Source organism: Phyllostomus discolor, chromosome 2 (assembly GCF_004126475.2).
Source record: "Phyllostomus discolor isolate MPI-MPIP mPhyDis1 chromosome 2, mPhyDis1.pri.v3, whole genome shotgun sequence".
Lineage (NCBI taxonomy): Eukaryota > Metazoa > Chordata > Mammalia > Chiroptera > Phyllostomidae > Phyllostomus > Phyllostomus discolor.
In genome coordinates, this window is record NC_040904.2 from 171146741 (window position 1) to 171159736 (window position 12996).

A 12996-nucleotide genomic window follows, 5' to 3' on the forward strand; every position below is an offset into this window, starting at 1 on the left:
GCGTGATACGCTACTTTAAGTAGGAGTCTGTCCCTTTAATACCCTTCTGTCGGCGGCTAAATATTTGGTGTTCCGGCATGCGCACAGCGCTGTGCAGAGGAGTGCCTTCACCTGGGCAAGAGGTGGACCGGGTCGAGCTTCTGGCGCGTTTCCTGGCGTGTGTGGGGGGCAGTGCAGTGATTGGCATCGGGGCCCCAGCGCTTTACTCGCAAGAGGAGAGGGCGCGGGCTATTATCGCGCCTTGCGCCTTAGCACAGGCGGCTGTGGGGGAGGTAGAAGAAAGTGGAGATGCTGGCGGTGTCGGGGGTACTCTTGGACGCCCCGGAAGGCCGCGGAGCCGCAGGCTTTAGGTCCGTGGCCTGGTGAAATAAGCAGCAAGTAGGAGTGAGCTCCGCGGACCTTTGGTGACTAGTGAAGTAAGAGCATGAGGGAAAAGGGGCAACCTTCCTCTGTTTTTAACATCTGTCCAGAATCTGCCCTCTACCAGCAATTCTCCTACCTCGTGTCAAACTACCCTCCCTCTGTCCACCCTGCACCCTCTTCAGCATAACTGTTGCTAAGGAACACTGCACATGGGCTCTTCGGCTCTCCTCCAACTTGGATCCACTATTTTACTGAGATGCTTTGTTGTAATTCTCTTGGAAATTCTCCGCCAGTTCTAGCTTAACATGCCTTCTTATCTTTTTCCCTTTTACTGGGCAAAGTATAATATTATTCTTTTTAAGGCCAGTTCCACAACCGTGCTCTTGATTACGTTGTTTTTCAACTCCTCTAACTCTTCATCTTTTATCTTGCCCAGTGCCGTCAGTCATCTTACTAAAACAGCTTTTTGGACTGTGCCATTTTCCTCCAGTGGCCATCCACTGACCTGTCAATGGATTCTAAGTCTTTGATGGGGCACTAAGTGTCTTACATAGTTTGCTACTAATCCAGCTCTGTGTTCCAGAGCTGTCCTAGAGAACGTTTCCTCCTACTGCTGAATCTCTGGCCTGTTCAGTTTTCTCTAACACGTTGCATATTTTGTTTGTACATTACTTATGATATGACTTGGCCTCATTTCTATTGCTGAACAATTTTGAGGACTTAGAAGGCCACTTCTTGCATTATGCCTTTACTGATTCATCCTAGGCAGAAGTGATCTCTTCTTCCTCTTCACTCTTACAGCTCTTATTTTGTACTGGTTGTTTCATTTATTCAAAAATCACTATTGATTGCTTGCCTACTATGCGCTTGACAGTGTTCTAAATATGAACTAGTTAGTGAGTAAAGCAGACAAGTTTCTTGCCGTCATGGACAAAAGTGAGGAAGAGAAACTCTGCAAACATTTTTTGGGGGGGAGGAGTTATCCACAACTTCTCTTTCTGGTAACTAACTGACTGCCTTTTTGTTTCTTTTGTAGGCATTGCTATTTAAGAATGGAAGAGGATCCAGATTTTCAAATAAGGTTTAGTTCTTTGTGTTTCATTACTGACCATGTTGGATTTCATGGCACTATAAAAAGTTCACCAAATGACTTTGTTGTTATTGAGATTGATGAACAGGGACAGTTAGTTAATAAAGCCATTGATGAACCTATTCACAAGAGTAGTAAAGTACTACCTGAGGCAAATAATTTTGCCAAAAAAACAAAAATAGGTTTTCAAAATTTATCCTTTGAAGAGGGAAGCAACGAGAAAGTCAGTACTTTGGTCCGGTACTCTGATGATGACCGAAATCATCAGTCTGATTCAGAAAAGGAAGATACTATCAGTGATGGAATCTCCAAAGGTGAAGAAGAAAAAGTTTATGCGTTAGGCTCCTTGTTAAATGAAAAAACTAATGAATTACTGAACCAGTTTGCCTGTGATATAAAAGAGAAATGGAATTCTAACAGTGAGCTAAGTGGACCATCTCCTGAATTCTCTCTAGGCAGAATCCTTGACAAAAAACAGAGGGCTATTTTGCATAGTGCTGTTCGGCAGAAATTTCCCTTTTTAATAACTGTAGGAAAAAACACTGAAATTGTTGTAAAACCAAATCTTGAGTATAAAGAACTCTGTCACTTGGTGTCTGAAGAAGAAGCATTTGACTTTTTTAAATACTTGGATGCAAAGAAAGAAAATTCTAAATTTACCTTTAAGCCTGATACAAGCAAAGACCACAGAAAAGCTGTACACCATTTTGTGAACAAAAAGTTTGGAAATCTTGTGGAGACCAAATCTTTTTCTGAAGCTAATTACAATGCTGGTAATCCAAATGCAGTGATAACAGTAAGATTTCGTGAAAAAGCACACAAGCACAGGAAGAGGTCTCTTGAATGCCAGGAAAGAAAAGTTATATATACAGGTAATTTAATAAATCATTACCATTTTCTTTGATAAACTTAGTTAAAATTGTGACCCAGTGAAAAATCAGTGAAAGCTGAATAATTCACATGAACAGACTTGTCCAGAGGGATAATGGAATAAATATATGGGTCTTTTTTAATGGATGATAAAGACTTTCAAATTACACTGATTGTAAAAATTAATCTTATTGATGACAGTGTGGTTAACACAGACACTTATAGTTAACAGTTACAAATATGTAAGATCGAAGCAGTTATTTTGTGTTTATATTTCTGTAGGTAAATCTTGATATCATATTTTGAAAGCTAATTAAAATTAACTCTTTGGAGATAAGCAGAATATGTTTGCTATGCTTGGGAAAGTGAAGAGAATACCTTGTATTCTGAAACAGTTGAAACTCACTGTTCTGAAAACTTATAGGGAACTACTTCCTTTGACTCTGTCAGTCTTTTAAAGAAGAGGTTCTCAAGTGTTAGCATGCAATCTAATTACCAAAACTTTTTAAAACAGATTTCAGAGACCTATTCTCAGAATTTGACCTTGGAGCTGTGTGGGTTTTATTTTACATTATGACTTTAGTCCAGAAAAAGATTTATGAACTTGTTAATATCTGTAAGACTTAGTTCCTACAAAGTAAAGTAAAAAAAAAATAGAATAATACCATGGGCAAGTTACTTAACAATTCATAACTTTTGGTTGTACTTTAAAAATGGGGTAATAATAGTAAAGTGAATGATAGACTAAGGATTAGAGGAAATAATTACTGAAAATGTTTGGTCCTTGGTAGTTACTCAAATGTTGGCGTCTGTCTGGTTATGTGACTTGTCCTTTCCATGAAAGCTGCTAGTATAGGACTTGACACATGATGCATGCAATAAAGTTAATAGATAAATCCATTTAGAAGGAAAAACAAAACTAGCTTTACATGTAGAGGAAAGAATTGCTTATAGTGATTTAAGCATCTATAACTGGATTTTATACTACTTAATATTCTTTTTTAAAGACTTTATTTACTTATTTTTTTTTTAGAGAGGGAAGGGAGGGAGACAGAGAGAGAGAAACATCAATGTGCAGTTGCTGGGGGCCATGGCCTGCAACCCAGGCATGTACCCCGTCTGGGAATCGAACCTGCGACACTTTGGTTCGTAGCCCGCGCTCAATCCACTGAGCTACGCCAGCCAGGACTCCATAATATTCTAAAAATGTCAATTTGAGTTAATGAACCAAAAAATTATGAAACTTTTTACTTTTAGTCTGCATTAGTTTTTATTAAAACTATGAATAACTGGGGGGATATGTTAAAGGGAGGAGTTGATGGTTCACCAAAGGATAGTATGAAGATGCCAATATACCTACAAGTCTAAGAACAAAGAAAAAGATGTAAACTTGGTCTAGCCAAAATTTTGCTTAGGCCAACCTTTTGTAACAACAAAAGTAGCTCACATAATAAAAAATATTCCTTAATAAGTAGATCTATCAAAAAAATAGAACGCTTTTTAAAAACTATTGGAAAATATGTAGAACATATAATTTACCATTTTAACCACTTTTAAATGTATATTCAGTGGCATTAAGTACTTTCACATTGTTGTACAACCATCACCACCATCTAACTTCAAAACTTTTTCATCTTTTCTAATTGGCACCTTGTTCCCATTATACAATAACTCTCCATTGCCCTCTACCTCAGCCACTGGCAACCACCATTCTGCTTCGGTCTGTATGAATTTGAATACTTCAGGTTTTTCCTGTAAACAGAATCATATATTTGTCCTTCTATGATTGTCTTGTTTCACTTACAGTCTTCAAAGTTCATCTGTGTTATACATGTAGTAAATATTTTTTTTCTTTTTAAGGTTGAGTAATCATCCATCGCATTTATATGTCCCATTTGGTTTATCCATTCATCTGCCAATGGACATGGGTTGCTTCCATCTTTTAGATGATATGAACATGGCTGTAAAAATAGGTGTTCAAGTCCATGTTTTCAGTTTTTTTCTGTTTTGTTTTGTTTTGTTTTGGTGTACCCAGAAGTGGAATTGCTGAATCAAATAGCAATTCTATGTTTAACTGAGCCAGTGCCATACTGTTTTCCTAGAACACATTTCTGAAGGAGTTTTATGAAAGATTTAAGCATCAAATGCAATTTTTATTTTAGATATTGTATTTCTCAGCTCTGGAAGTTGCATTTGTTTTTTTCTTAGGTCTTCAATTTCCTATATGTTCATGTTTTCTTATAATCTTTTGGCCTGTTTCTAATAGGTCTTTAAAAATATTTGTGGTAATTCCATTTCTGTCAATTCTGGGTATATTTTTATTGACTGTCTTTTATTTGGGTATGGGTCATATTTTCATGCTACTTTGCATGCCTAGTAATGTTTTTTTGAGGTCAAACATTGTGAGTTCCTTGTTGAGTGTATAGATTTTGTTGTCTTCTTTTTTAGAGTGTTGAACTTTGCTTTAGCAGGCGTGAAGTAGTATGCAGCTACATTTGAGGATTCATTTTGAGTTTTATTAAAGGCTTTAAACCTGTCATATAGTTCTACTATTGTATCATGATCCTTCTGTGGTTTATACTGCATGCCCTTGATTTTTGCCACACCCTGTATTCATGGATAGGTACATATATACATACACTTTACATCTTTATGCTTTCTGGATCATATTTACATTTAATGTTTATTTTTCTTAGAACTCTTAGAGAGAAGCCCTTGTAGCTGCTGATGACAAATACAACAATTGAGCAAAATATAAATTATTCTGCAAGGAAAATTGAATTTCCTTTTTATGATTTGGGGGAGAGAGCAGTACTTGAAGTATCTGATATGTAAATAAGGTGAACTGAGGATTTCGGTATTTTGTCACTCTCTGGAAGGTTATATAGGTCAGTGCATTGTTTTTGTTTGTTTGTTTATTTTTGCTTTTTGTTTTTGTGGGCTTGGTCCTCCTCCCCACCTCCACAGTCTCACTCCCACCCTCTCATCCAATAGATGTTTTAAACATCTTCCGTGAAGCAAGCAATGTTTTGTTCACTGGCTTACTGGCCTGGAACTCTCAGTCTGTGGGGTGGACACACTGCAAAGAGATAAATTGTAATACAGGGTGTTAAGTGTAATGTGTGGAGACATGCAAGATAAAGCAATCAGTTCCTTGTGGGCTTCATTTACTCATTGATTCAACAAATATTTGAATAGTTACTATGTGTTAAGCTGAGTGTATAGCAGTCAATAAAACAAACATGATCCTTGCTTTGGGAGCATTCAGCCTTGGGAACCTAGAAAGAATTTGAGGGAAGACTGCTGGTGGTGTTGGATTATGAAGAACTAGTAGAAGTATGGCAAATAAAATGAAAGGGACACATATTTTAGACAGAGACTCAAATGTGCAAAAGTGCAAAACTGGAAGTCTCTAGTCCATCCAGGGATTACGAGAAATTCCCTGTGTCAAGGTTATAGGATATATGACTGAAATGGCATATGTGGGACTGAAAAGGTAGATTGGACCTGATATGAAGGTCAAATTAAGGAATTTGGGTTTTTTCCTCTAAAACCCAATGTTAATTGGCTTTTAATGAGCCAATTAACATTTTTAAAATGACAGCTGGAATCTATGATTTTGTATTTTGATTAAAAAATACTCCTTATTTAAATTAGTAGTTTGAGTCATTATATTAATCTGTTAGTCTGCTAAGAATATACTTGATGTATGGTAGCTGCTTTTTTTTTGTAACCCAGGATAATTTTTGTTTCAGCCTTCACCCTGCAAAAAGAGAATCTAGAAATGTTTGAAGCAGTTGGTTTTTTAGCTGTCAAACTTGGTGTGATTCCTTCGGATTTTAGTTATGCAGGCCTTAAAGACAAGAAAGCCATCACCTATCAAGCAATGGTCGTCAGGAAAGTGACTCCAGAGAGGTAATAAGACATTACTTGATAAGACACAACTTTTCTTTCTTCTTACATCAGATAAGAAAAGATAAAATTAAGCTTAGAATAATACTTAAAGCATATTAACCTCACTAATATTAATTTATTGAGTACAGGCTAACCGAGCAGCACATTCCGTGTTGATAATATAATTATCTTCTATGCAATTTAATACTGTCTTAAGTTTACATTGCAAATATAGGTGGGTTTCGCATAGAAACTTTGAGAAGTGGCTGATTTTAAATGATTAAAGTTGTTTCTAAACATCCTATTTTATATTCAGATAGGCATTTATATTCAGGACAGTGTCTTACAAATCTTTTTTCTAATTACTATAATGCTTTTATACTTTTATTTTTATGCTTCCTTATATTTAAAATAAATCTTTGTTAAATAGAGAGTAAAGTATTCAACTTTAGCCTCCCTTCAGCTCAATCAGTTTTCAAAAGTATTTTTTTGTAATTGTAAAAGAAATACATATTTATTGTAGATTTAGAAAATAGAAAAAAGTACTGTGTAAAAAAGAATTTAAAGTCACTAATAATTCCACTACTCAGAAAGATCCACAATAACATTTTGATGCACATCCTTCCATAATTTTTTAGAGACTATACTGCAAATACACATTGTACAAAGACTTTTTTTATATATGTGAAAATCATATTGTATATGCACCTTATATTTTACTTATAAAAGTAAAACAAGATTATTTTAAGAAAGTTTATGTCATGAAATACTTCAAAGTTATTTCCATTCTTTAGGCTAATTTGTTTAACATCTCCTCTAGTTCTGGGTATAGAAATTTGTTTCAGCATTTCACTGTAAATAATACTGCGATTAATGTTATTGCACTGAGACCTGTGCCCTATAGATACTTTTCAAAAAGTTGAATCATTGGCTCAAAATTGAGCCCAATTTGATGTAATATTTTTAAAGGCTTTGGTTATTTATTTTTAGAGAGAGGGGAAGGGAAGGAGAAAGAAAGGGAGAGAAACATCGATGTGCGGTTGCCTCTCACACGCTTCCCACTGGGGACCCAACCTGCAACCCAGGCCTGTGCCCTGACTGGGAATTGAACCAGTGACCCTTTTGGTTCACAGGTCAGCAATCAATCCACTGAGCCACACCAGCCAGGGCTAATTTAATGTAATATTGACATTTATCCTTAGTCATAAGATGTTTAACTATCCACTATTTGAAGGTAAAAGCTTCTAAGCTCTAATATGAGGGACCAAAAAAAGTATATGATTTTTGTCGTTATCGTCAAAAGCGCAGTATAGGTAAGGAGAAGGACTTTAGGTGTTAAAAGATATTTAGATGTTAAAAACTAGTTTTTAACTACGAAAGACAAATTTTATTGGTTCCTAGGATAGAGTTTTTTGCTTTGGCTTGTGGGTGTGGGATTTTAATTGCCCATCAAGTAATAGTAAATTTTAGCCTATGCTGAAAATCTGAAGATGTATTTGGAGGGGCAGTACCCAAATGGTCAGAAAGAGAGACTGAGGAGGAAAGGAACAAAATTTAAGGATAGGAAGAACAAAAGAACAATTAAGAAATTGTATCACTTGAACTACCAAGTCAAAAGGCCTACAAAGACTGAGTGATGACATTAGGAATATATGTTCCAGTTCTTAAAATAACTGGTTCATATAATCTTATAATATCGGGTTCTATGCACGTTTGTTGAAATAACATTAATTTTGGAAGATTCAAATTTTTTTTTTGTTTTAGTGTTGTGATGTGTGATTACCTGGCAACTGTCATTTAAAACTTAAAATAATTTTTGGAATATAAGATTTAACTGATTCTATATGATTTATCATTTACAGGTTGAAAAATATAGAAAAAGAAATTGAAAAGAAAAGAATGAGTGTGTTTAATATTCGGTCTGTAGATGATTCCCTTAGACTAGGTCAGCTCAAAGGAAACCACTTTGATATTGTCATCAGAAATTTGAAAAACCAAATAAATGATTCTGTAAACCTAAGAGAGAGAATTTTGGAAGCAATAGAAAGTGTTAAGGTAAGAAAACTCAATTTTAAGAGTATTACGGGAAAATTTTTATAAGCTACAGTCCCTCTATTTCGTATTTTGCTGTATATAATGCACACTTTTTGCCGAAATTTTTGAGGGATGTTCATTATACATGGGTAGTTCCTAAAATACCTTGTATCTGTTCTTGTGTTTTATAATTATTTGTTATATAAAATTTCTTGTACTATAATATGTTCAAAAATAAATGTTAAAATTCATTTATAATACAAAAAATAAGTATCTAAATATAAACAAATAAATAATTGAATTAAAAAATTAAAATGAAAGGTTTTTTTCCTGAAAGTTTGGGCCAAAAATGTGGGTGTGCATTATACATGGCAGAATACAGTACACTGAGGCAAGAAGGGAAACTTTTTCTTTTTACCTTTTCTTTTTATTTGCATGTATAATTATTTTTTAAAATGATAAGTTGGGCCATTTGACTTATTTTTAAATTTCCTTTTTAGTACACTTTGGTATTGAAAAATTCCCTACAACTTTAATGTAATTAAAAAAATGAAATGTATAGAGTCTTCCAGAGATGGGGGGAAAATAATCTGTATAAGAAGAATTTTTTTTAGCATCTGCATATAGAGTGATCTTTTAGGGAAATGGATTCATTTTTTTAAACTTTATTGAGTGATTCTTTCCAGAAATCATTGATAATTTGGTAAATTTTTAGAATTATACATATTTTTTCTTTTCAATCTGAATTTGAGTTTTGTTTTAATATATACAAATGACAAATCATATACATTGTATTATGTTTTACAGTAAAAATTACTTAACATAAGATAAATAACTTTGAATGACATTTGCTAGGCATTTAAATATACATATACAACCATAACTTTCAGTCTGACCAGCTAGACTATGGATCAGGTATTTTTTTTCTATAAAGGGCCAGATAATAAATATTTTTGGCTTTGTAGGCATATGGTCTCTGTTGCAAATACTGTACTGCTATTATGTTGAAGAAGCCACAGGCAGTACATAAATGAATGAACATGGTCATATTCCAATAAAACTTTATTTACAAAAAACAGGTGTTAGCCCAGATTTGACTTGTTAGTAGTTTGCCAACTCCTGATTCAGACCAGTAATTCTCAACCTGTGGGGCTTTGAAAGTTCTCAGCAGTCAATCTCTACTCCCAAACCAATTAAATGAGAACACGGGGGGGGGATGCATTGGGGCATTAGTATTTTTAAAAAGCTCCCTCAGTGATTCTACTCTGTAGCCAACATTGAGAAACACTGATCTAAGTTTCTAACCACAAAGACTTTTTATATTATTTTATGCCTCCCCTCCAGGAAAACAAATAAAAACTGTTTTTTAACTAATATTTTGCCATATAGTCAGGAAAATACCTTCTAATTAAAGATTTTAAATCCAGCCCTGGCTGGCGTAGCTCAGTGGATTGAGCTCGGGCTGCGAACCAAAGTGTCACAGGTTCGATTCCCAGCCAGGGTACATGCCTGGGTTGCAGGCCACGAACCCCAGCAACCACACATTGATATTTCTCTCTCTCTCTCTATCTCCCTCCCTTCCCTTTCTAAAAATAAATAAATAAAATATTTTTAAAAAATTCTTCAATTTAAAAAAAAGCTTTTAAATCCAGCACTTTCAAATATATGTGTGTGTGTATATATATATATATATATATATATATGAGTTCTCTGATTATACACTCTATGTAAGGTTTTTTCCCTTTTTTCTAAATCTACTTAAAGTTATTTATTTCCCCTGAAAACTGTTATTAAAATATTTCTTACAAAAAAGAGGGGATGCAATATTATGATTTATAAGAAATATATATTTGGTTATAATATGTCCAAAATATATTTTCATATATTTGGTCTTCATCTACAGTTCTTGGTTCACAGCTCCTCAAACACTGGGAACTTCTTAAGTGTTGAAAGTGATAGAGTTGTCTTTTGTTATAATTAGGAGACTTTTTGGAAAGCATCTGAGTATATGGACTGGTTGCCAATGGGGCCAACCTTGTGATTACAGGGTTGTAACTTTTAGTACAACCCACTGAACTAGGAGTGAGGAGGGATGAGGGATGAGGGGCTAAAGGTTGAATCAATTGCCAGTGGCCGACTATTTAATCAACTATGCCTCTGTAACAAAACCTCCATAAAACCCCCAAAGGACAAGGTTTGTTTGGAGAGCTTGCAGGTTGGTGAATTCCAGGTTGGAGATACAGGGAGGTCAGTGTACCTGGAGAGGGCACAGTGACCCTGCACCCCTTCCCACTTACTTTGTTCTATGCATGTCTTCATCTGGCTGTTCCTGAGTTACATAGCTCTGAGTTTATAATAAATAGATGATGTGGTGGGTAAATTGTTTCTCGGAGTTCTTCAGGCCTCTCTAGCAAATTAATCGAACCCAAGGAGGGGGTCTGGGGATCCCCTACTTTAAGGCAAGTTGGTCAGAAATACAGGTAACAACCTGAACCTTCAGCCTGTGTCTGAAGTCCAAGAGTGTTCATTGTGACCATCAGTCTGTAGCAGGTCATCAGAAGCACATGTGCAGCCTGGGGTTGTGACTGACCTGGTGTCTGAAGGTGGTGGGGGTGAGGCAGTGCTTAATCTGTAGAATCTGGTGCTATCTCTGGGTAGATAGGGTCAGAATGGAATTGAACTGTAGGACACATAGCTCATGTCAGAGAGTTGCTTGTTGAGTGGGAACCCCCCTCGCCACATTGAAATTGGGTGCTCAGAACACTAGAAGAAGGGGTTTCTCTGAATTCTGATACCATTTATTGCCTGTCTTTCATTTGGTAGTTATGGATATACTACCGCTCATTCTAAAATCCCCATTTGGAATGATCTTAGGGCTAGCGAACTTCCCTTCAGTTCTCCTGATAAGGGAAGGCATTTAAGAAACCCTGAAGAAGTCTTGGAAGTTTTGCTTTAGAAGGTTATGTTGCTGATTGCTATAAACCTTGTTATTTGCAACCTGAGTAATTAGAAGGGGTAATTAAAATTCTTTTGTCTGTTCTAGTATATTATTTGAAGTTAATCTTTTTCAAATTTGAAAAATTAAAATACTAACTATGAGATTTAATACAGGGAGTACTTATTTTATCTGCAGTTATTTTTTGTGAATAGCATAAGGTAATGGTGCCTTTGTACCATGCTGATAACAAATTATCTTAGCATCTTTTATTTAACAGTCCTGGAGTTGGTGCTCAATAATGATTATTGAATGAATAAATAAAGTGAGTGTGGAAGATTCCTGTCTTTCAAGAAACCATGTGGTCTCAGTGTTTTCTTCGTGAGAACATATTTAACTACTGCTTCATGTTTTTAAGCGGACACAGTAGTGAACTACAATTTACTGATCTTGCTGAAGTGATGCCATGCCCTTGTCTTGGCCCAGGCTTTCAGAAACTGAAATAACTGAAAATTGAACTCTATGTATAAAGGAGCCAGGACTTGCTGGGTTTGAAAATAAATTCCAAGCATGTCAGACAGCAGAAGGGTCTCTAAGTCAGAAAGAGCTTCAGGCCATAATCAACACTATAAATGTGGGAACCAAATGTGATTATAGGGTTCCTTTGTTAAAATAAATATGAAGAGGAAGACTCTTAGATTCTTAGATGTCTTAGATTACGTATTCTAAGGCAATAATTGTATTTATTTGTCTCAGTTCAGGGCAATAACAAAGACCCATGAACGGGGTGACTTTTAAACAACAGAAAATTATTTCTCATAGCTCTGGAGGCTGGGGACCTGAGATCAGGCTGCCATCATGGTTTTCTCATTGTATTCTCACACGGCAGAAAGAAGAGGAACCCAGCTCCACGGTCTTTTCTTTCAATGGCATTAATCCTACTCATGAGGGCTCTGTGCTCATGACATAATTAACTGTCTCCCCAAATCCCCACCGTCACACTGGGGGGTAGGATGTCAACATAGGAACTTTGAGGGGACATAGGCATATAGTCCATAACAATATACTTTCAATTATTATTTCTTTTGCTATTCATAGAATAAAGGGTTTGTGAATTACTATGGACCGCAGAGATTTGGGATGGGAAAGAAAGTTCGCACAGATCAAATTGGATTGGCTTTGCTGAAGAATCAAGTGGTATGTATTTTTTAAAAATAAGATCTTTCCTGTTTTCTCAATTGTACTTATATATAAGCCAATTCCTTGCTTTCTTAACCCAGCATTTATACACATGTATACCACACATGCATGCACCATGTACTACATCATTGAACATATATCCATCGGCTACTATATTCTTGGTATCACATTTATAAGAAAGCATGCTGTATGCAATATCCAGTACTGTTGAGACTTAACAGAGAATTGACCAACACTCACCAAATTCTTAGTGAACTGAATAGAGGGTTGAGAGGACTCATACCCTACAAATCAGTTGCATGCGAGAGGCAACTGATTAATGTTTCCCTCATACATTGATGTTTCTCTCCCTCTCTTTCTCCCTCCCTCTCTTCCCTTCTCTCTAAAAATAAATAAAATCTTAAAATATATACATAAAAAGTTGACAATTTTAAAAAAGATATTGGCAATTATTTTTAAGACCAAAGAATTCTGAGACTTGAGAACATGAGTGAAATTGGTGGCTTGCCATTTCCTTACCCTTGTTTCCTTCCCTGTTGTTGTTGTGTATGTTGGTCAAGTCATCACTTCACACTTGTAATAATACCTTTGTGGTAGAAGTACAGAATGA

At 35.6% G+C, this 12996-nt stretch overlaps 1 protein-coding gene across 5 annotated transcripts in view; it reads left to right on the plus strand.

The window, feature by feature from the left end:
- The window catches only part of PUS7L (pseudouridine synthase 7 like), a 64023-nt gene continuing 51027 nt past the window's right edge, over positions 1-12996 (plus strand). The window contains exons 1-5 of one of the 5 annotated variants that reach the window (XM_036019155.1): positions 1-19; positions 1400-2325; positions 6079-6238; positions 8080-8272; positions 12285-12383. In XM_036019155.1, coding sequence (XP_035875048.1) covers positions 1416-2325; positions 6079-6238; positions 8080-8272; positions 12285-12383 — 1362 coding nt within the window. In that variant the 5' untranslated portion in view covers positions 1-19; positions 1400-1415. Of the gene's footprint in view, positions 20-53; positions 417-1399; positions 2326-6078; positions 6239-8079; positions 8273-12284; positions 12384-12996 lie in introns of those variants that run through there. The other 4 variants (XM_028533172.2, XM_036019156.1, XM_036019154.1 and 1 more) reach the window with 4 other exon arrangements.